The 24,721-nt window shown below is 36.7% G+C and overlaps 1 protein-coding gene across 5 annotated transcripts in view; it reads right to left on the bottom strand.

The window, feature by feature from the left end:
• Nucleotides 1-956: 956 nt before the first annotated feature.
• GPR180 (G protein-coupled receptor 180) overlaps nt 957-24,721 on the bottom strand; it is a 43,265-nt gene continuing 19,500 nt past the window's right edge. For 2 of the 5 annotated variants that reach the window (XM_043891652.1, XM_043891653.1), the window contains 3 exons: nt 22,471-22,662; nt 20,520-20,597; nt 17,239-19,517 (listed from right to left, as the gene is read on the bottom strand). In XM_043891652.1, coding sequence (XP_043747587.1) covers nt 19,359-19,517; nt 20,520-20,597; nt 22,471-22,662 — 429 coding nt within the window. In that variant the 3' untranslated portion in view covers nt 17,239-19,358. Of the gene's footprint in view, nt 5,936-10,758; nt 10,845-17,238; nt 19,518-20,519; nt 20,598-22,470; nt 22,663-24,721 lie in introns of those variants that run through there. The other 3 variants (XR_006338811.1, XR_006338812.1, XR_006338810.1) reach the window with 3 other exon arrangements.

The following is a 24,721-nucleotide window of genomic DNA, read 5'->3' as shown; positions in this document are numbered from 1 at the left end:
AACTAGCACCACCTGGGAAGCCTTTACTTTCAGTATAAGGGATCTTTAGTTGAGCAGCTGAGGCATGTGAACTTATAGTTGTGGCATCTAGTTTCCTGACCAGGGATCTAACTCAGGTCCCCGGCACTGGGACTGTGGAGTCTTAGCCCCTGAACCACCAGGGAAGTCCCCCCACCTTTTTTTTTTTTTTTTTTAAGATTTTTGATGTGTACCATTTTTAAAATCTTCATTGAAATTTGTTACAATATTGCTTCTGTTTTATGTTTTGGTTTTTTGGCCATGATGCATGTGGGATGCTAGCTCCCCATATCTTTAAAATTATATACTGTTTAATATTAATAAATATAACTTTTGGAAAAAGTCAATTTTTTAAAAACAAAACATTTCAAGATGGATCTTTTGGCCAACAAAACAATAGCCAACACAATCCCTCTTTGTCATAAGGGTCTTGACAAATCTGTTCAGATTGCGAGCTAAGTCACTTCAGTCATGTCTAACTCTTTGCAACCCCATGGATTATAGCCCACCAAGCTCCTCTGTCCATGGGATTCTCTAGGCAAGAATACTGGAGTGGATTTCCAGGCCTTCTTCCAGGGGATCTTCCTGACCCAGGGATCGAACCTGCATCTCTTATATCTCCTGCATTGGCAGGTGGGTTCTTTACCACTAGCATCACCTGGGAAGCCCCTTAAATAGATTAGTAGCCTTATATCCTATCTTGACATGTGTACATAAAATCATTCAAGGAGAGATTTCTGTACCTCCATGTTCACAACAGCTTTATTTACAACAGCAAAAGACATGGAAAAATGTGTTCATCAACAAATGAATGGCAATTTTATATATATATATAAAATTCAGCTATTAAAAAAGAAGGAAATCTTGCTATTTGCAAAAAACAAGGATTGACCTTGAGGACATTATGCTAAGTGAAATAAATCAGACAGACAAAGACCAACACTGTATGATTTTATTTATATGTGAAATCTAAAACAGTAACATGACAATAAAACCATAGACACAAAAAAAGAGATCAGATTTGTGGTTACCAGAGGAGGGGAATGGAGAGACAGGGAACTGGATGTCAAAAGATACAAACTTGCAGTTTTAAGATAGGTAAGTACTGAGGATATAACATACAAAATGATGACCACTGTTAACACTGCTCTATGCTATATTTGAAAATTGTTAAGAGAATACCTCCTAAGAGCTCTCTTCAACATTTTGCTGTTTTCATCAGCAAAAAATGATTTTTTTCATTTGCCATCTTGCCTTTTTCTTCTGTATCTATGGAGGTTAATTAAACTTATTATGGTAATGATAATCATTTCATAATATATATAAGTTAAATTATTATGCTGTATGCCTTAAGCTTATACAGTGTTACATGTCAATTACATCTCAATAAACCAAGAAAAAAAATCATTCAGGAATGTGTGTGAAGAGAACAAACTTGGACTCAAATTGTAGAATTTCAATAAAAAAATTTTTTAAAGAAAAAGTTGTGATGAGAGAGCAATGTGTTAATGCTACTACTATTCCTGAAGAGAGCATTTTACAGTTCTTACCAAGGACACACCTATTTTTGAGGTCACGCTTAATACTTTTTTATGGCATATATTTGCAAAGGGATAAAAAATGCTTAAAAATTACACTTAATAATAGAATAAGCAAATTTACAACTTATAATAAAAAAATAAAAGATTTTTATTTTCTTTAACACACCTCAGTAAATCCATATTATTTAATAAAAATGAGCGATAATCTGATTGATGAGAAAGATGTTATGCTACCAATAAAAATCAGCTTATCAGGCTGATTGATCTGGGAGATCTGAAGGCCTTTTCTTTCCCCTCCCTGCAAATATAACACAATAGCATCAGTGAAAGTTTCCTCCCCAAAGAAGCTGCCCTTCCTACTCCTCTCCCAGCCGGGGCTATGAATGTTCTGGCAAGTCTGTCAAAGTATCGTCTGCAAACATGAGAGGCTCAGGGTGTCCATCTTCTGTGCAATATAGAATACCTCACTTGAAGTCTGACTTCATCCAAAGAAGGGAGTTGAGTGTAGCAGTTAATAAGCTTTAGAGCATGATACACTCTCAGTTCTGTTGCTTAACTGTGTAACTTTGCGTAAATTACTTTATCTATTTGAACTCATTCCCTCTCGAGGTTGTTGAGAGGATTATATTAGACAAAGTATTTGGCTCTGCCTTGAACTCTGTGAGTGATAAATAAGTCATCACTGCCAGTTTCCTTTTTGGATTTTCCCAAAGTAGATGAAGCAAACACTTACAAAACAAATATGCCAAAATCAGCACATAGTTTATAAATTCAGTGTGCTTAAACTTACTTAACACCCACCATTTTCATATCCTTGAATATGGGGAATGTGTAACAGTGGAAAGGGCGTATCAGACTGGGAGCCTGGGGCCTGGATTCCAGGCTTGGTTCTGCCTCTATGTGACTGTGTGATCTCGAGCAAATTATTTATACCTCCTCGCCTCTGCCCAGAGCCTCTAGATTCCTTTCTTCAAAATGAGGGGACCGTTTTAGGAGAATCTCTAAGATTCCTTTTCAAAGCTGTAACTGTAAAATTTGACTGAGTCATGTAATTGCCACTCTGCTCAGATCTAACTAGTTAAATACTTATGCATCCCCTTATTCCCCTCTAGCACTTAGGGAAGATGCCAAAGCTATAACAAAGTAGGGCCTGAGTCATTTAGCTAATTAGAAAACTTGTGCAGAAGAACTCTCACTAGCCATAAGATATCACACTCCATATGGCAGAAAACCAGTGTTACTTGGATTGGTAGGAAGATGTGGCTTCTGATCCTTCTTAGGTTGACCTCCCACAATAATACTTTCATCACTTGGACTAAATACATCTCCTCAAAAAATGATCATACAACGTCCTTTCTTCACTAATCTGTTATAACATCTACAGATTAATTGTCTGTATGGTCTAGAACATTCGAATGTTAAAGTTTAAATCCTGGATGTATTGGAAAAGAAAGTTTCATCTTCCCATATTCTCATTTAAAAAGAAAAAAGGCTGTGTTCCAATTCTAAGATGCATATGTGTTTCAGATTTTAAGATCTTGAAATTGAATGCATTTAATAGTCAATATAATTGGAAAGCATTCTGGCATAATCTGCTTCTTGGTAAAATTAACGGTAAATCTTAAAACAATGAAACCCTACTTTCGATTACATACGGTAAAATCCCACCAACCGAATACAAGAACTTTTGTAAGGCTCCAGTAAAATAAATGGCCTTCAAACAGTCTTGTCAATTGTCAGCATAAACAACAAGGACCTACTGTATAGCACAGGGAACTCTATTCCATATCTTGTGATAACCTATAATGGAAAAAAATCTGAAAAGAATGGAAAAGAATCTGAAAAGCTGAATCACTTTGCTGTATACTTGAAGCTAACACAATATTGCAAATCAACTACACTTCAATTTTAAACAAATTGTTTTTGTCACCAGGAGAATGGATTTGATATGGTCTAAAGTTCTCAGTTTCTAATGTCTACAGAAGTCCTACATGAATCTTAGTATTAAATTGAATCTCTTCTGCAGAATGAGGAAATGTGTTAACACAAGCTAAGATAAAACCATACTGGCCACTGTGATTTCCTTACTGGCCAAAGAAATCAGATGCTGAACTCTACAGATTATTTTTATCAGTCTTTCCAAAATTGTGTTTTATTCTCAGAGATAACTTAATGCTAAAAAGCAAACATTTCATAAACTTAAAATTGGTTATGATTAAAATCAGTATATGTCTATAAAATAAACATATTTTTGTTTATAAAATAAAAGCAGCAAACAGTAAAACTTAGGTATGCAAGTGCAATGTCCTCATCTTACAAGCCACAGATCTAATCTAATGAAAACGGTCACAGCCGAAACATTTCCCATACTCTTCGATGTACTGTTTAAAAAGTAACGACTAGAAATTAATCTTTTAAAAAAGTAACGTCCTTCTGCAACAGAATTTTCTTATGATAAAGGGCAATTAATTCTCCTTATAGAGAATCTGGAAAAGGCAGAAAGGAATAAGTAAGAACATTTGAATTCCACTACTCTGAGACAATCATCAGAGATTTAAATCTCTGATTTAAATGTATTTAAAGATTTTAATGTATTTTCTCAGTTTTTTGTTGGAATCAGGGGGTATAGGTATATTCGCCACACATGTAAAGTTTATGTCAATTTTTTTCACTTACGCACATTTTATCATCACCATTTTCATATTTGCAAATAGTCTTTAAAAACATCTTTGTAATGCGGGTTGAAACAATATGGAAAACAAAACATTGCATCCATACCTGATTCTTTAAACAGTGTTTCTTGACCCTGGTTATGAATCACAAATCACTTGCAGAAATTCTAAGAAAAATACAATGGCCAGACCCCACCCTCAGAAAGTCTAAATGAATTAGTCTGGACGGCATCTAGCTAGACACATAAATGTTTTTCTCACGTAATTCTAATGCACAGCCCCGGATAAGAACTATTGTTTTACATCAAGATAAACTCCAAGTAGATAAGAAATTGATTGCAACAAAACAAAACAAACCATGGAATTAGTGAATAAAAAATAACTGTATATATAATCTTTAAGGTACTAAAGAACACTAAAGGTAGAAACATCAAAGGGAAATATTCACATATTTAACTATATGAAAACTACATTTCCGAACGCCAAAAAAATCACAAACTAAACGGAAAAGCAAATCACAAACAAGGAAAAATTTCCAATATGCATTATAGGCAAAGCTCTTAGAAAGTATAAAGGGAATGATGAAGAACTAAATAGAAAAGGTCAGGTATAGGTAAATCACTCAGCAAAAAAAAAAAAAAAGGTCACTACACATACGGAGATAAAAAGCATTTCCTTTTCAAATGAAAAATAAACTGATCTTCACTTCAGACTATATTCTTCCTTTCCTGACTCCTCCCCTGCCACTCATAACTCAGAGGCATTTATGTTTACACCCTGAAGCTTCACCTCATTAAAAAAAATCAAACTCTAAGCAACTGTATTAAAACTAAAATACGAATACATAAAGAGGAGAGTAGCACCGACACTTAAAGGTCTCATAAAATCAGATGTAAAGGAACGCAACACCGCGTTATTACTGCCTGAGCCCGGCTCTGCACAGGTTCTACTCGCAATAAAAGGAAGTCTTTTCAATCTGCTGCAGTGACTTTACCTTCATTAGAATGCATACTCATTATTTTCTGATTACTCCTTTACATAAAACATACCATTTTTGTACCTTGGTTTCCACACCCCTTGTACAGTATTCATATTTTATCTCTAAAGACTGTAATCAATCACTTCAAACACAATAACCCATTTAAGAATGGATTTTATAGGCAAAAAGCCACACCTTTGGTGATGTGATTGCAATCATCAGATGCTCCGACTCTCCTCAAGCATGCATTATACGGTGTGGACATAAATGATGCAGCAAGGCTAGGAGAGGCGATTACAGGAGGGGTGAGTCAACTCAGCCCAATGGGTACTTCCCGGTTTCAGGGTGTATCCATAGGAACCCTTTGAAATGTTTTGTTTTATTAATTTGGCTCCTTTCTATTTTTCACTGGTGCCAACACTTTCAAGATAATGCGGTTTAGACATGTCACAGCTGTTGAAACTCATAGCGTGCGCTTGAGCTGACAGTGGTGTATCATCAAGAACTAGAAACACCAAAACAACATTATGATAAAGAGTAGAAGCATGAGAAATGAGGAGACAAAGGGCAGGAAATATTGCCTTACCGACTTAAAGCCGAGCCCTGGGGGAAAACATCTGGTTCGGAGCAAAGGGATTCTTTCAGCACAAGGAAGGGGTCCTACTGGGCAGAGTGAGAGAGACAGGATCTCGGAAGCTGAAGGGCAGGCAGGGAAATGTTGCGCTCTGGAAAGGAATTTATATTTTAAAAGGTGAGATACCTATGACCTTGAAATCTACATAGCAGCCGTAATTCGTGACTTTTGATACTGTTCGTAAAACCTAACTCTACTACATCTAGAATGCCTTCTATCCTGAATTCTCAAATTAAGCGTGTGAACCACTCTCTATGCATTTGGGAACAACCAAAGATAGAATTTACAGGGGTTTAAGAAGATTGTTAGTCTGTAACTACTAAACTTTAACAAACTATGGAATGTCATTGATTTCTACAGAACCTGATGTCTTCACAAAAGGAACAAAAGAATAATACAATTTACTAAATTGATAAGGAACTTTGGTCACAGAAATTGGTGCATCTGAGAAGAAACCACTTTGCACGTCAACACCTCTCTGCCTCCCCCCCTCCACCACCAAATCTTTTACAAATGCTTTAACTTCTGGGTAAGTCTTAAAAGCTAATCTGAAAGATCTTTAAGGCTCACAGGCTAGGCAAGAGATTTAAGTTTATTTTGTGTGGGTGTATGTTGGAATGTAGTCGTGTGTGAAGTAGATAGAATCTTGAATATATTCCAATCACACCTACTTTCTGTTCTAACCACATATGTACCATTATTTAAAACACACACTTTCATCTCATGGACATTTAAATATTATCTCTGTGAGTGAATAGGTTAGGAAGAACCTTTGGTTCACTGAAAGTTTTGCACACAACCTTCAAGCCTATAAATAAAGAACACTGCACTGTACAGGCACAAGCACCAGACGTAATCTTTACACCAGTCCCGTGAGTTGGTAACGTCAGAACCATCTCTCACAGCAGAACACTCCTCGCTTTTTTCAGTATGACCCCTTCGCCATGCTAAAGGAATCACTGTTCATTCCAAACAAGATTCCATACGAGAAAATGATTGAAAAATGGCAGAGCCAAGATTTGAAATCAGACTGTCTTGTCAAAAAGTCTCTGCTCTTCCTAGTAGATAATAATACCTTCTAAATATGACAGACTTTGGCACCTTTTACAACTAACCAGCTCTATAAAGTATCTAGTGGCAAAACCCCTGAAGTATAAGTGATGCATAAAGCAAAAATAAAAATAAATCAACTGATTTTAAATGCACTTTTCAGAACAAACACATATGAGTCTTGTCTTTCAAAGACATCCTCAAAGAATAAGAGAATCTGAATATTTTCAGTCTTCAAACTGCTCAAGTTTATACCCTGTTGATTATCCCAGTTTTAAAAATCTCATTGGTTTGGGATGGTAAAACTTTAAAAAATGTACTGAATGATGGTTCTTCTTCAGGAAATCTGTTAATACTACTCACTATTTAATAGAACAAAAGAGAAAATCATATCATATTCTTAAATGCTGAAAGGCACTAGACAAAATTCAACATCCACTTTGTAAAATTTATTTTAGTCTCTAAATTATGACCCAATAAAGCTGACCTTTTCAGTGTGCAGCTCTTTGAATTTTAACACATGTACAGATTGATGTAGCCACAACCACAACTGGGATACAGAAAGGTTCCATCACGTCCAACTAACTCCTTCGTGTTATCCCTTCACAGTCATACCCTTCTCCCACCTGTAACTCCTGGCAACCACTGATCTTTTCTCCATGACTACAAGCAGATTCTTTACCAACTGAGCCACTAGGGAAGCCCTGTTTGAAAATGCCGTCTAAATGGGATCATATAGTATATAACCTTTTAAGACTGGAATGCTTTTGTGACTCATCCAAGTTGTGTGACTCAATAGTTTGTTTCTTTTTATTACCAACAGTATTACTTTGCATGGATATATCCTACTTTGTAAATTCAGGGCATATGGGTTGTTTCCAGTTTTTTATGATTGTGAACAGAGCTACTATCAACATTTGGGTACAGATCTTTTGTTTGTTTGTGGCTGTGCTGTATAGCATGTGGGATCTTAGTGCCCTCACCAGGGATAGAACCTGTGGTCCCTGCAGTGGAAGAGTGGAGTTTTAACCACTGGACTGCCAGGGAAGTCTGTGTACAGATTTTTATGCGAGTATAAGTTTTCCCTTATCTAGGGTTAATACTCAGAGGTAGGATTGTTGTGTGATATGGTAATTTATTTAACATTATAAGTAATTGCAAAACTTTTTCTAGAGCTGCTGTGCCATTTTGCATTTACACCGGCAATATAGGAGAGTTACAGACACTCCACATCCCTAGCAGGACTTGTTATTTTCATTATTCTTATTTTAGCATTCTAATAGGCATCTAGTGGTATTTCTCACCACAATTTTAATTTGCATATGTGATGTGCATGCTCATGCTTAGCTGTGTCCGACTCTTTGTGACCCCATGGGCTGCAGCTTGCCAGGCTTCCCTGTCCATGGAGAATGGAATCTTCCTGATCCAGGGATCAAACCCACGTCTCCTGCATTGGCAGGCAGATTCTTTTATCACTGTGCCCTTTATATTTCCCAAATGGCTAAATGGGCTTCCCAAGTGGTGCTAGGGGTAAAGAACCCGCCTGCCAATGCAGGAGACCTAGAAGACCATGAGTTAGATCCCTGGGTCAGGAAGATCCCCTGGAGGAGGGCATGGCAGCCCACTCCAGTATTCTTGCCTGGAGAATCCCTTGGAGAGAGGAGCCTGATGGGCTACAGTTCATAGGGTCAAAAAGAGGGGTTATTTTTCACTTCTTTTTTATTTTCTTCTGTTGGAAGCTGAAGTTATTAATTTGAGACTTTCTTCTTTTTTGCACAAGCTTTTGATACTATAAACTTTCTTCTAAGAAACACACTTGCTTCTTCCCACAAATTTTCATATGCTGTATTTTCATTTTCTATCAATTCAAAATATATTTGGTAAGCCATGGTTCATTTAAAAAGTGTTTAGTTTTCAAGTGTTTGTAGATTTTCCAGTTATCTATCTGTTCCTGATTATGATCAGAGAGTATATTTTGTATAAATTCAATTCTTTTAGATTTGTTATGGTTTATGAACCAGGATATAGTCTATCATAATGAATGGTCCATGTGTACCTGAAAAGAATGTATATTTTTCTACTGTTGGGTTGAGTGATCTATAAATATCAACTAGATCTGCTTGATTGGTGGTGGTGTTCATTTCTATATTCTAGCTGATTTTTTTTTTTTACTAGTTCTGTTGATCACTGAGAGAAGAGTGTTGATGTCTCCAAATTGAGCTTGCCTATTTCTCCTTTCAGTTCTGTCAGTTTTTGAAATATGTATTTTGAAGATCTATTGTTTGATGTATACATTTAAGACTGCAATGTTGTCTTAGGGAATTGACCCTTTTATCTTTTCATCCCTTCTTTATCCCTGGTAATTTTCATTACTCTGAAGTCTACTTTGATCTTAATATAGTAATTCAATGGACATAAATGAATCTGAGCAAACTTGGGGAGATAGTGGAGGACAGGGGAGCCAGACAAGCTGCATACAGTCTGAAGTGAAGTGAAGTGAAGTCGCTCAGTCGTGTCTTGACTCTTTGTGACCCCATGGACTGTAGCCTACCAGGCTCCTCTGTCCATGGGATTTTCCAGGCAAGAATACTGGAGTGGGTTGCCATTTCCTTCTCCAGGAGATCTTCCCGACCCAGGGATTGAACCCAGGTCTCCCACATTGTAGGCAGACGCTTTACCTTCTGAGCCACCAGGGAAGTCCAGTATGGTCTATCGGGTCGCAAAGAGCGACTTAGCGACTGAACAACAACAATAATAGTAATTCCAGTTTTCAATTGATTGCTGCTTGCATGTGTGTAACTTTCCTGTATTGGGCATGGCAACCCACCCCAGTATTCTTGCCTAGAAAATTTCACGCTCAGGGGAGCTTGACATGCTATAGTCCATGGAATTACAAAGAATCAGACACAACTTAGTGACTAAACAACAATAGTAGTAACAATTTTCAGTTGATTGTTGTTTGCATGTGTATATCTTTCCCATTATTGGGCATGGCAACCCACTCCAGTATTCTTGCCTGAAAAAGTCCATGGAGAGAGGAGCCTGGTGGGTGACATCCATGGGGTTGCAAAGAGTCGGACATGACTGAAGTGACTGAGCATGCACACACACACCTATATCATACTTGAAGTGTGTTTCTTATAGATAGCACATAGTTGGAACATTTTTAAAAAGCCTATTCTGTCTCTTTTAATTGGTATATTCTAAACATTTACATTTAACATAATTATTGATGTGTTTGGATTTAGGTCTATCATTTTGTTGTTTTCTGCTTTTCTCTTTTTCTCTGTCTTTAATTTCTTTGTTTCCTCTTTCCTCTTTTTTTTTTTTGAACTTTTTTTTATTATTTTGCTTCAATTTTCCTATTGCATTTTGACAAAATATATAACTTGTTTTTTTTTCTTAGTTGTTATTCTAGGCATTACAGTATACATATTTCACAGTCTCTTGGAACCACCTAATGTGGAATGTAGAAATAGTAACACCATGTTACCAAAACTAATTACTCTTGTTCTGGAGATACTAGTAATAAGGAGTGAAAATAAGGGGTAAAAAAGGGAAAGAGAATTTAAATGATCATTCTTTGCAGACATCATGATTGTTTATCTAGAAAGTACCAGAGAGTCAACTAAAAAGTTATTACAACTGTTAGAAGATTTCAGTTGGGTGATTGAAAGCAAAATTAAAATATAGAAACCAACAGTCTTCACATATAAAACAACAGTCACATGCAACATAAAGTGAAAGAAAACATTAAAATATCTAGAGATTATCAAGAAACGTTCAAGTTTTATATAAAAAAGCCTTTAAAAAGTGATGACAAATAACGTTCACATTAGAAAAAAACAGAAAGGTATTTCATACCAGTTTCTTGGATCACTATGGAAGCAACCACAATTCAGACAGTTGATGACATGTTTGGCTAAGGAGCCAAAAGGACGAGCTACCATCTGTGAAATCAACATCCAACATGTTAAGTAAGTCAAATCATCCTAAATTAATATGGAAATTTAATTCACTCCACTAAAATCAGAAAGCAGATTTGTTTTTCTTTTGAAAAAGAAAATCAGAAAAAAATTGATTCTAAAGCTCATATGAAAAAAATGGCACGAATAATAAAAAATCATGAAAAATGAGTGTACTAGCAAGAAATTATCCCAACCAGACAGTAAGGCATATTTTAAAGCTACAATAATTAGAACAGTGTGGTATTAGACCATGAATCAAGTTTATTGAAAGGCCTAAAGTTTCAAAATAGACTAGCTACAAATCAATAAATAAAAGGTGGATTACACAATAAATGATGTTGCAATAAGTGGGCAACCTTCTGAAAAAAATTAAGTTGTATCCCTAGTTCATATTTTACAGCAAAATTAATTTCAAGTGGATCAAAACTTTAAACATAAAAAAATAAGACTGCTAGAGGAAAATATGGGGGTTTAAACATAATCTCCAAGAGGTAAGGCTTTTCTACCTGTGACACAGGTAGAACACAGTGGCCATTAAACAAATGCTTTTAATTCTACCTGTATTTAAAAAAATCTATAAGCTTATCTGAGCTTCAGTGTGCAAAGTTTTTGTTGGGATTTTACTACATGGGCATGATAGATTGGCTCATTGACCACAAGGCTGAACTTAATCCTCACTGCCTCCTCCCTCCCTGGAGATCAGGCTGAAATTTTCATGACTCAAAGCCCCAACCTTCTAATCACATGTTTGGCCTTTCTGGTGTGGTCAACCCTCACACTGAGTCATCTCATTAGCACAAAATATCAGTTTCCACCATGAATAACAAAAACACTTCTATTGCTCTGGAAATTTCAATGATTTAGATCCTGGAAAGTGAGACAGGGAGGGCAGGGAGGGTCTGGGAATAGGGGAAGAGGGCCAGGCAAATTTTTTATTCCAAAAGTTTAGGGGGCTACCTGTAATAGCAAAAGGCTTGAAACCAACAATGTCCAGTAACAGAGGACTATTTTTAAAAATTCATTTAATTTAATTTAAAATCACTAATTGAATCACTAATTTAAAAAGATTCATTCATATAATGAAATTCTAAGCAATCAGTGAAAAGATGGGGTGATGCAGTCAGTAGGGATACAAAACAAACTGCTGAATGTGCATAACAACCTGTATGGGATGCTCCAGTTTACGTTTCACATGTGTTTACATATACATGGGGCCAGCTGTAGAAAAATACACAAGAAACTGGGAGTAGAGGTTGAATCCAGGGGAGGGAAATAAGTGGCCGTAGGGACTTAATTTCTCAATTTTTTACTCTTTTCAAGCTTCTAATTTTTGTACAATCAATGTACATGTATTACCAATTTAACAAGAATAAAACATTAACAATGTACTTGAACATTTCTATGAGAATACTGAACATTATTTAATCTTTGAATATTAAGTGTTATTAACATGATATATGTGTGTGTGTGTATATATATATATATGTACATATAGGCCAGGCTGCACAACTTGTGGCATCTTAGCTCCTTGACCAGGAATCAAGTGAAAGCCCTTGGCAGTGACAGCACAGAGACCTAACCACTGGACCACCAAGGAATTCCTGTCATGAGCTATATTGGACAATAAAGCTCTACGTGTCTATCAGGGCATGCAGGGCTGTCTGCACCCACACTAAATGACCCCGGGCTGCTGGAATTTGAGTGTTAGGGTCATTTATAGTTTTTCTGTCTTCTCCCAGATGCTTCAGACTACTGTCAACATTCCTTCCTCTAGCTAACGTAAACATCTTTTAAATCGATTCGTTTAGTTGTGGTGGGCTAAGATGCCAGTCACATGGTCTCTCTAAAATAGAGAGAAACTGACTCTCTGATAACTTGAAAAATCCTTCTACAATTGATGAATTTTAGAGATTAGGTTTATTAATAACCACTTGACTACTCAAGATTTTTACACATTCTCAGTTCCATATTTTAATAACTTAATAAAGAACAGCACATTGGCTTCCCTGGTAGCTCAGTTAGTAAAGAATCTCCCTGCAATGCAGAAGACCCTGGTTCAATTCCTGGGTCGGGAAGATTCGCTGGAGAAGGGATAGGCCCACTCCAGTGTTCTGGCCTGGAGAAGCCCATAGATTGTATAGTCCATGGGGTCACAGAGTTGGACATAACTGAGGGACTTTCACTGTCACTTTCAAAGAATAGCACAGCATTGTTGATGTCACTATATAGGAGATATTGCTAAATATATGTCTAAAACTTTTTCAGAATTTCTTTTATCCATGCATTCAAAAGTATTTTTAAGCATCTAAGGTGCACCAATCAGAGACTGTTCTAGGTCCTAGGGATACAGCAATAAACAATACAATGGGCCAAACTCCCTCAGAATTTACAATCTAATTGAGGAGAGAGGCAATGGCAAAGAGAAAGCAGTACTATAAAAAGAAAATAATCTAATAGAGTGATTAGGATGGGGAACAGCATTAAATACAATGGTGTATCTGTAGGGTCTGATCAGAAAAGAAATACCACTAGGACATCCCCAACATACACACACATTCCATTTTTAATATACAAAATTAGGTATTTATTATAGGGATTTTATTATAGGAGGCTGTTCCAATCCCAAAGAAAGGCAATGCCAAAGAATGCTCAAACTACCACACAATTGTACACATCTCACACACTAGTAAAGTAATGCTCAAAATTCTCCAAGCCAGGCTTCAATAGTATGTGAACCGTGAACTTCCAGATGTTCAAGTTGGTTTTAGAATAGACAGAGGAACCAGAGATCAAATTGCCAATATCTGCTGGATCACTGAAAAAGCAAGAGAGTTCCAGAAAAACATCTATTTCTGTTTTACTGACTATACCAAAGCCTTTGACTGTGTGGATCACAATAAACCGTGGAAAATTCTGAAAGAGATGGGAATACCAGACCACCTGAACTGCCTCTTGAGAAACCTGTATGCAGGTCAGGAAGCAACAGTTAGAACTGGACACAGAACAACAGACTGGTTCCAAATAGGAAAAGGAGTAGGTCAAGGCTGTGTATTGTCACCCTGCTTATTTAACTTATATGCAGAGTACATCATGAGAAATACTGGGCTGGATGAAGCACAAGCTGGAATCCAGATAGCCGGGAGAAACATCAATAACCTCAGATATGCAGATGACACCACTCTTATGGCAGAAAGCAATGAAGAACTAAAGAGCCTCTTGATGAAAGTGAAAGAAGAGAGTGAAAAAGTTGGCTTAAAGCTCAACATTCAGAAAATGAAGATCATGGCACCTGGTCCCATCACTTCAAGGTAAATAGATGGGGAAACAGTGGGAACAGTGAGAGACTTTATTTTGGGGGGCTTCACAATCACTGCAGATGGTGACTGCAGCCATGAATTTAAAAGATACTTATTCCTTGGAAGAAGTTATGACCAACCTAGACAGCATATTAAAAAGCAGAGGCATTACTTTGCAAACAAATGTCTGTCTAGTCAAGGCTGTGGTTTTTCCAGTAGTCATGTATGGATGTCAGAGTTGGACTATAAAGAAAGCTGAGCGCAGAATTGATGCTTTTGAACTGTGGTGTTGGAGAAGACTCTTGAGAGTCCCTTGGACTTCAAGGAGATCCAACCAGTCCATCCCAAAAGAAATCAGTCCTGAATATTCATTGGAAGGACTGATGCTGAAGGTGAAACTCCAATACTTTGGCCACCTGATGCGAAGAACTGACTCATTGGAAAAGACCCTGATGCTGGGAAAGATTGAAGGTGGGAGGAGAAGGGGGCGACAGAAGATGAGATGGTTGGATGGCATCACTGACTCAATGGACATGAGTTTGAGCAAACTCTGGGAGATAGTAAAGGACAGGGAAGCCTGGTATGCTGCAGTACACAGGGTTGCAAGAAGTCAGACACAATTGAGCAACTGAACTGAACTGAAGTGAGAAGCGAAAATGGATGTGAAGTGGGGAAAGCAAGGATGCACTGGGACGTGCCAGGATGAGGCGACCCACAAGAACTGAGTGGAACTTATGAGGGTGCACTGGAAACCAGGCCCGCCTCATTGCCTTCAAGTCTCCAACCTCGATGATGGGCTTGTCCTGTAGAACCCAGCACCCTTTGTCACAGAGCAATACACACATCTGGCCCAGGAGTCAAAGAAACTGACGGAGGTGACTCAGCTGGAGCTGGTGTTCTGTGGGCCTAGCTTTTGGTCTTCAAACCAAGAAGGTGAACTGGCAACTAAGCAATAAACCGGGTGAGCAGCAACAGTGCATGCCTCGCTTGGAGCTTTCAATTATCAAAAGAATCCGCATCTGGTTGCTTTCCCTTAGTCCTCTAAGTCTCATGCCAAACATCTCTTTGATCCACACTATTCTGGAATTATGCAGATGTAATTCGGAGGAACCTATGAGCAGCTTAGCTATATTGGCCCCATATAAATTCACCACAGATGGTCAGAGGTCTCTGAAAGATATTTTAGCTGAGAACTTGAAGGATGAGAATTCGACCATGAACCACATCAAGATTTGGGAGAGAATATTCCAGGCAGAAGAAATAGCTAATGCAAAGGCTCTGAGGCAGTGACATAAATGAGGTATTTTGGAAGGATAAGGCTGGGGCATGGTGAGAAGAATGGTATGAAATTAGATATAAAGGGCCCTGTTCACGTGGGGCCTTTTAGAACATAGTCATGGGCATGAGTCACTTTTTCCCAAGTGCAATGGGAAGCAAATGGAGAGTTTTAATAAGACAGTCGCTTTGAGCTCATTTACATTTCTAAATTTTAAAATAATTTCAAATATACAAAAGGCATAAAGTTAGCATGAAGAATTCCATCATCCAGCTGATTTCCCTTTGCTGTGTGGAGACCAGGTTGTAGTGGGCAGGACCACTCCTTCCACAACTCCAGGCTTCCTACTATTCTCATCTAACTGTCACCCCTAGGGTACTTTCCAGGTGGCTATGATGGTAAAGAACCCTCCTGCCAACGCAGGAGCCGTAAGAGATGCAGGTTCAATTCCTGGGATGAGAAGATCCCCTGGAGGGCACGGCAACCCACTCCAGTATTCTCGCCTGGAGAATCCCATGGACAGAGGAGCCTGGCGGACTACGGTCCATAAGGTCGCACAGAGCCAAACATGACTGAAGGGACTTAGCACCCACTCGTATCACTCCTAGAGCACAATGCCCTTGGAGTTGTGCAGAGAAGGTGCCCAAGTGTGGAAGCAGCACTATTAGAAAACCACTGCATGAGTTCATGCACTAGTTTTCAGATCTCATGGGAAAACCAATGTCATTATTTTAGTCTCAATTTATAAATACACGTTGAAACAAAAATTGGTGCTACCCCTTCAGATCTAGTCTCAAACTGATAGGCTATATCATATCACTTCTCAAAAACAAAGAACCTCAAAGATTTGATACCACTGAAGCTATTTAAAATGAATGTTTCACAAATAATTCCGGATTTCCAAAGAATTTTCAGAGAACATGCACAGCCTCCTGAGGGAAACATGTTGAAGGGGCCAATGTTCATGCTGATATATAGATTCTAGTTTCCTTATGTTAGAATTGGCCTTAGACTCGTATATCTCCCATTTTCATCAGACATGGCTTACTTTACTTGAGATCATGAAAATTTTTTTTCCTAAAGCAAGTTCTTCTGCCTGGATTATATCTCCCTGCTAGCAACACTATCTGGCTGAAAGCCAAGGTTCAAATATTGAAGTGAGCTGAGGTACACAGAGATATTCAAGCTCATTTCTAACTTTCAATACAATTTCAGGTTTACTATTAAAAACCAACAGCGAAAGTTAACTATGGCTAGCCATTCTTTCTCACTAAAAGTTCACACAATATCTAATAGGTGCTCATTAAATCATGAGGGTAAAGTAGAAAAGTGAAAGAGAAGTCAGGTGACTATGGGGAATCATTTATTCTCTGTTTCATACTCAGTTACAGGGGAGCGTGATTATCACATTAGCGCTTAGGGTGATATGTATTGATTATACATATCAATAAAAACACCTTCATATACCTTCCTTCCCAGGTGGTGCTAGAAGGCAAAGAATCTGCCTGCCAATGCAGGAGACTGGAGACACAGGTTCGATCCCTAAGTCAGAAGAGCCCTAAGAGAAGGAAATGGCAACCCACTCCACTATTCTTGCCTGGAGAATCCCCATGGACAGAGGAGCCTGGTGGGCTACAGTCCATGGGGTCACAAAGAGTCAGGCAAAACTGAGCGTCCGAGCAGACATACCTTCCTACGTAAAGAAAGAAAATGCTCCTGGGGAAAAAAAGCTCTGGAAAGACCAACTTCTCCAAGAAAAAATGTAAACATAGATTTAAAAAACAGCATTATCTGACAAATAAAGAAAAGTGGCAAAATTCTGATTTTTAATTAGAGTTTGCAGTATACACTTATCTTTCTGTAATCTGTGGTAACAAATCTCCATGTAAACATTCAGGAAGAGAAAAAACAGGGGATACCATGTCATGACTTATGAACTATGAATTCTGAACTTAGATTACTAAACTTTATTCACAGCTGTTTTATACATTTATTAACAAACTGTCTTCCTTCATTTAACAATGGCTCTTGAATAACAAAATAAATTATCAGTAAATTCAACCATAAATTAAAAAATAAAAGTAAAAAAAATTGCTCAAGCCTCATAAATGCAAGCACAGTAATATATTTCATACATGTTGATTACAGTTTCCATGTTCTTTGTGTAGGTAACACAAAGATTATTCTCTTCCCATTGTTGCAAGTTAACAAAACTTTTGAAAAGGCTTCAGTCTTTTTTTCCAGCTCAATTAACTGCACTTCAGTTGAATACAACAGACAATAACTGGGGTTATTAGTGAGATGTGGTAAAAGAAAAGGTCATGACCACTCAGAAGATCACATAAATCTAAAATATACTGTAGACTTTCTAGTCTCAACCTGTAGCTCTCATTTATTAAATAGTTTACAAAGAGCTGTTGATGATTTAATGAGCAGGTTGAACTTTGTCACTCTGCCATTTTGCTAGTCACGAACACATGTACTTTGCCTTTAAAATGAAGCAGAATACTATTCACTTTCAATGAGACTAGATGCAAAGGAAAAACAAAGACAAAATCATAGATATTTTTTAAGTTCTGCTATGTTACTTTAACTATTTAATTAAAAAGGTTAATTACCAGATCAGTGCACTATTTCTTGCTCAAAAACGTAACACCTTTGAAAGTAGATTTTTAAAAAAAAATCTTTAAAATAAGCCAGAGGTAAAAATGAAAAGGCCTGAAGGACTTGCAAGACAGAATAATTTCTGATCAGTGACTCTTAATGGGAATAGTCATTTTATATTGCAAGTACCAACAACCATTTAGCAATTTTTTAAACAGGCACTTGATAGAGTATTTGTATACTCAATACCAGGGCATCATTCACAAAAAATATGGCTTTATTACAAAAGATTCAAGATGGCAACCACTTAGAATCCAGTGCCAACACGGATTATAACAAATCCAGTGAGTATTTTGTTTTTCAATTATTCATAGAAAATTTAATCCTGATTAAGTATCCTTGGGCAGGAATTCATGGGTAGTTGATGACTGAAACCAACATTTATGTGAAATGCTTCTGTTAATTTAATCTGTGTATACAGCTTAATTATGATTGGGGATTCAATGTAAGAGAAATGAATTATATCAGGATTAAAATTTTAGTAACCATATCATAGAGTACTTTTTCCTTCTTTCTTTTTAAACATGTTAACCTGCTTGTCCCTTCACCTAAGTGCTCAGATTTTAAAATCCTTTGTACAACCACTGCAATTTATCTAAGTTTTCATAAATTATCTGTCAAAAACCCTTTGCTAATCAAGCTAAATCCTAACTAGAGCCAAAATAATAGAAGAAAATGCAGAATAACCCCATCCAAAAATAAACAAAAGCTTATTCACTTAACTACAAATATATTTTATATTAGTTTTCTGAAGTAACTTAATTTTCAATATCTTTAAACTCCAATATGAAATGCAGTTTCCTTAAAGCATAAAAAGAAGCAGTTTTTAACCAGTGTATTACACTGATTTCATAACTGGACTTATTTTAGATTCATATAAGTAAGTAATCATTTAACTGATCACTTTTTTTGGACTATCAAACCTGAGTTAACTACTGATGTAGGATGAGGCATTGTAAGTGATGAGTCTCTTATAAAAATATCATATAATTCTTTTCATCTTTATTTCCATATGGAAATTGCATAAATCACCTTATAACAACGCTCTTTCTTGAAAGTTTATTAAGTATATTTCAAAACATTTATTACCTTTTTTTCAGTTTTCAGTTTGGTACTGCTTAAATGCAGTTATATATATAACATGCTCTGCTTTCTCTGTTCAGTTTTTCATACCACAAGTATGAAAAAAAAAGTCACTGTATTTGGATCCTTATTGCACTCTGGTGAATCAATTCACTTTTCTTTAGAGAAAAGCAAGTATCAGAAGTGAGACCGAGTTTTGTGTCCAGATGATATGGTCAGTGGTAGTGTTACTGAGGAAAGTGAAGAAACTTCCCAGTACAGGCTGTGGGATAGAAAGAGTCTGTAGAGAATGACCATGGCAACAGACTGGCAAAGGATAACACCTATTGTAATGACCTGAAAAGGAAAGAAAGGGAATGCTTTACTGCATGCAAAAACGGAGAAATTATACTCAATTTATCATGAACCTATATACACTTTATACATACATAAACATATATATACTTTAAGTAAATATATATAAATAAAAAATTATATCTTCCCCATCTTTACTGAAGGTAAATTTTAAAAAAGAAATTTTCAATAGAAAAATACAACTAATGTTCAGGACTGTAATTGTTCACAAGTAAAATTCTTTTAGCAGTTTATAGATGTCAAAATAAGACACAAAAGAATAATTTACTAAACCATTCTCTCCTCAAGGGTGCATGCGCTGAACAAAGTAATAAGTTACAAGAAAGTAATATGAAAAATCAGGCTCCTGGCTAATCTACTAATAGGAATAAAGAATGCCCCTACCTGAATCTTGACGAGTACTCTAAAAGCTCTTTCAGAAATTCTCAGGTTGTTTCTCTGTCTTTGTAGACTACCTTCCTATCTACCCTCTGTAAATACCTCAGGTTCAAGAAACATTTCTGTGTTCAAGCATATATGGCATAGCTTGTAAAGAGCTCCTGGCAGAATTCCACTTTGAAATGATGGAGTCATTCACCTAAGATGGTAGGTTATCAATGCAACCAAAATGTGACATACTTGAGCACGGCACTCCAGTCTGCAGGGTGCTAAAGCAACTAGACTGATTTTTAAAAAGTGATCTTCATATTTAACATTATGTAGTGAACATTTTTAATCATTTTTTCTTAACAACTGTGTTTATAAATTCTACAATTTAATTTATAAAATAGTACTATGAGATAGGTTAAAATAGGAATAACAAAAGCTATTTTTCCATCATTTTGCTTATAAACTAAATTGAAATACTCACTGGTTTAATATTTTGTTTCCAAGTTCTATTTCATAGAATCCAAAGAAACTACTGAGTGGATAAATAGGTTTTTCCTACTTAATTTCCCAATAAAGACTAAAAATAAAACTATTTTGATCATGTATATTATTTACCTTATCTCTTTGGTAGTCATCAAAAATGATAGAAATGCATGCAAGACCTGGATGGCACAAAAACCACAAGATGCAGCCCTGAAACAAATGAAAAATACGTTGAATAAGCGCAGCTGTGCCTCTGTTTTCATAATGTACCAGACAGAAAACATTACTAGCCTATTTAGGAGGTCTTGATTGATCTCAATTGGCCTGTACAGTAGAAACTGCGATAAAAGATAGAAATAAGTTTGCTATTGTTGTGACAATGATACTTTGTTTCTAATCAAATGGGTGTTTTTTTTATGAGTATTTAAAATCTTCCATCTTTCACATATACACATTTTGATATACTACGAACATGTTTAAACAAGTAACAAATCGATAATTGAGAAAAGCGAGGTACGGTACAAATGTGCAATATTTCTGTAAAAACCATAAGAATATTCATTCATAGTTTCATACAGATACATAAAGAAATTCTGTAAGAATAACACAAAAAACTGATTAACAGTGGTTATGTGTTTGAGATTTAGTACAAAAGACACTGGAATTAGGAAAGTAGGAATGGGAAACTTTTTAACTCTTTTATTTTCAAGTATATATTTTCCATTTTTCCTAGAACATGGCAAAATATCCTTTTCTAAAATTAAATTTGAAATAAAATAATAAGTTAATATTACTAGCTCTTGACATGGTTAGTACCTTGATATTGTAAGAAAAATAAACAAGATGTATAAATATGTGTTTAGTATGTTACTGTCTGTATAAATGCAAAGGGAAATAGAAAATATTTAATAATATATATTTTTAATTCTCTGAAAAATAAATTAGGAATTAATAGTTGTGATTATATAAGGAGGTGATAACTTCATAGATGGGAGAGCGGTGAGAATGTGTTTGCTACTCTTTAAATGCTTCTGGATGTCTGAACTTATTCAAATAGCTATATGAAAACATAAAAATAAAAATTTCAGTTTAAGAAAAATTTTGGTACTGTTTAAAACATTGAAAAGAAAAAATTTAGTTTTTATACAACCGAGGTATATACTAACGTTTCAGACAATAGGCACTATTGTCTCTGTGAAGAATTCCAAAGTGAAAGGCATATCCTTGCCTGTTTGATACATAAGATGCCTGCAGCAGCAGCTTGACAAAGTTCCACATCAGGAATAAAGAAGGAATCTTGGCCCTCTGTCCATAGCAGCCTCACTCTTCTGAGACCGTGGACTAGGATGGGTGACCAAACAGCTTGTCAGAATGTGGTTTAGTGTTGCCGAGAGGATGGGTTATGGATTCTCTCCATCTGTATATCAAAAGTATTACCTTCCAGGGAGGGAGGCTTCTGTAATGTGACTGCCCCAACCTCTCTCCTGATCTTTTCCTTTATTAAATGGGTACAGAAAAAAAAAAAATCCATCTGCCTTTGGCTCTCACTGGCATAGGAAGAACATGGAAAGGGGGAATGAAGTCAACATGATCTCGTATGGATGCCATGAAATGGCTGAAGTGCAGCGTGTACTCAGTCTCCTGGCTCCCTCTGCTTACACTGAAGAATGGCTCTTCATAGTTCATTATAAAACATTGCATAATTCTGGGAGTAAACAGCTCATAGTCAATTAAAAACTGCTTTTTGAGAAATGCAAACAGTAATCTATTTTAAAAAGTTCTGATACTATAGAAAAGAATGTAAAATCCCTATTGATAGAGAAATCACAATTCAAGCAAAACTGACCTGCCAAAGATTACATGGAAACTACTGTTCCAGGGGCTCTGTAACATGGGGATAGTATCACCTGCAGCTCATAAATTGTGAAGATTAAATGAGCTGAAGCACATAAAGGGCGTAAGAGTGGTGCCTGGCACATAATAAAAGTTTATGAAGTATTAGCCCAGGGTTGCGTACTAACTCCCCAGTAATGCAGAATGAAGTTGACAATGCAAAGAAGTACTCTTCTAAGCAAACCCATACTTTGGCAAAGGTGATGTAGAACTCCCTTTTGAGTGTACTCCTCTCCACTGTGATGATCTGGTAGAGCCCGCAGCCTAAGGACAACGCTAGGCAAATTCTTAAAATGATAAGAAGGATTCCTGCTAAGCTGTGGTGCGAATGGTGGTTGTGAGAACTGGTTTCTTCAAACTGTTCCCAAAGTAGCAAAATACTCTGCAAAGAAAAATAATAATAAATACATATTTTTAGAGAAAAAAGTCTTACCTACTTACAATAAGGTACTTTATTCAACTCTTTTATATATCCTCCTAAACAGTACATTCATTCCTAAGAGGTTCTAAGATTTATCAAACTATATAAGGTGTTGATAAAGTAAGGGCGGTTTTTCCCCTCACTGACACCCCTAAGCTGGAGGAAGGGGCCTTGTTATCAAGCCCCTCAAATGAGACCATGTATTAGAGACAAAAGAGACTACTGCTACCATGATTCAAATAACACATCTCTTATGATGAAAGTAAGTTGAAAAGAGGAAGAGAATAAGCACAAACTTTCTTCTAAATCAATCTCTTTCTTATTTCAACACCTTATTATGAATCAAACTGTTCTGCATTCAAGCCTGTTATCTCAGGATAAAGTTTCAAATATCTCAGTATCTTTTATAATCCACAAACGAGCAAGTCTGAATTGTTGATTTCACTCTTTTTTTCCACGTTAACCTCTCTGGTTAAAGAAGAGTAGATTTTTTTAAGATTTCTTTCTTTCTTTCTTTTTTTTTGATGTGGACCATTTTTAAAGTCTTTACTGAATTTGTTACAATGTTGTTTCTGTTCTATATTTTGATTTTTCGGCTGAGAGGCACATGGGATCTTAGCTCTCTGACCAGGGATTGAAGGCGTACTTGCGTTGGAAGGTTAAGTGCTAACCACTGGACCACCAAGGAAGTCCCAAGGAGAGTGGATTTTTAATATCCATTATGGCACCCAGGGCAGCGTTACTTTCCTTATGTGTTTGTTCACCTTTTCTCCCCCGTGGTTACTATGCCAGTGAAAAGCTCAGCAAGTTCCTGATTAAGCTGTTCTGTTTATTGCTATTCAGTAGTAATCAGAGCCCACATTCCCTCCATCTTTACTAAACATCAATCACTTAAATTATGATAATTTTTACCATCACACAAGTCATTGGTCCTCTGTGCTCCCTTCTTTTACCAACTCAACACTCAGAATTGAGTCTTCAGTGGCTTCCAAAGGATTTAGATGAAAACTCCATTACTAAATCTAACTTTAGGCTTTATGGAGTTTACCAGAACCACCTCCTTTCCTCATTCTTGAATCTTCCCCCCTCATTTTACTCCTGCTATGTTCTTGCTAGGTGAACTCCTTTCTCCTGTTGCACAAAATGAATTTCCTTCTTGGACCAAATATTTGATCTTTTTTTTTTACTGAAAGTTATTCCTCTACCACACCAAATTATACCCATCTGATTCCTCAACATGCATTTCTAAACTTGACTTTTTACCACAAAAAAGTGCTATCACAGAACTATCTCCTGCTACATGAGGTGATGGATGTTAACTGGCTAGGTTTTGGTGATCATTTCACAATGTATATATATATCAAAACATCAAGTTATGTAGCTTAAATCTATACAATTTCTGGTTTTCAACTATAATCCAACAAAGCAGAAAAAAATAACCATTTCCCACGATTCACATTTTTACATGCTCATACTCCCATATTTTCACATACGTATGCTAAGGCGTGACCTGTGGAATACAGTGTACATATCTATGTGATCTCTCTTTGCCTGTCTCGTCCACCTAGTCTGGCTGTTGTTGAGGGAAAGTGCCATGTCTATGCTTCCCTGGTGGCTCAGGCAGTAAAGAATCCGCCTGCAGTGTGGGAGACCTGAGTTCAATCTCTGGGTTGCGAAGATCCTCTGGAGGAAGGCATGGCAGCCCACTCCAGTATTCTTGCCTGGAATCCCCATGGACAGAGAAGCCTGGTGGGCTACAGTCCATGGGGTCGCAAAGCGTCAGACACGACGGAAGCAACGAAGCACAGCACCCCCATATTTTCACACACACACGCTAATGTGTGACCCGTGGAATATGGTGTACGTATTTACATGATCTCTGCCTGTCTCGTCCACCTAGTCTGGTTGTTGTTGAGGACCAGTGCCACGTCTCACAGTCTTCACAAATGCTCACAGAAAGTCTAATGTAGAGTTATAATCTCAATTTGTATTTGTTTATGATAATGAATTTAAATTACAA

The sequence above is a fragment of the Cervus elaphus genome, chromosome 30 (genome assembly GCF_910594005.1).
Source record: "Cervus elaphus chromosome 30, mCerEla1.1, whole genome shotgun sequence".
NCBI lineage: Eukaryota > Metazoa > Chordata > Mammalia > Artiodactyla > Cervidae > Cervus > Cervus elaphus.
This window is presented reverse-complemented; position numbering and strand designations above follow the sequence as displayed.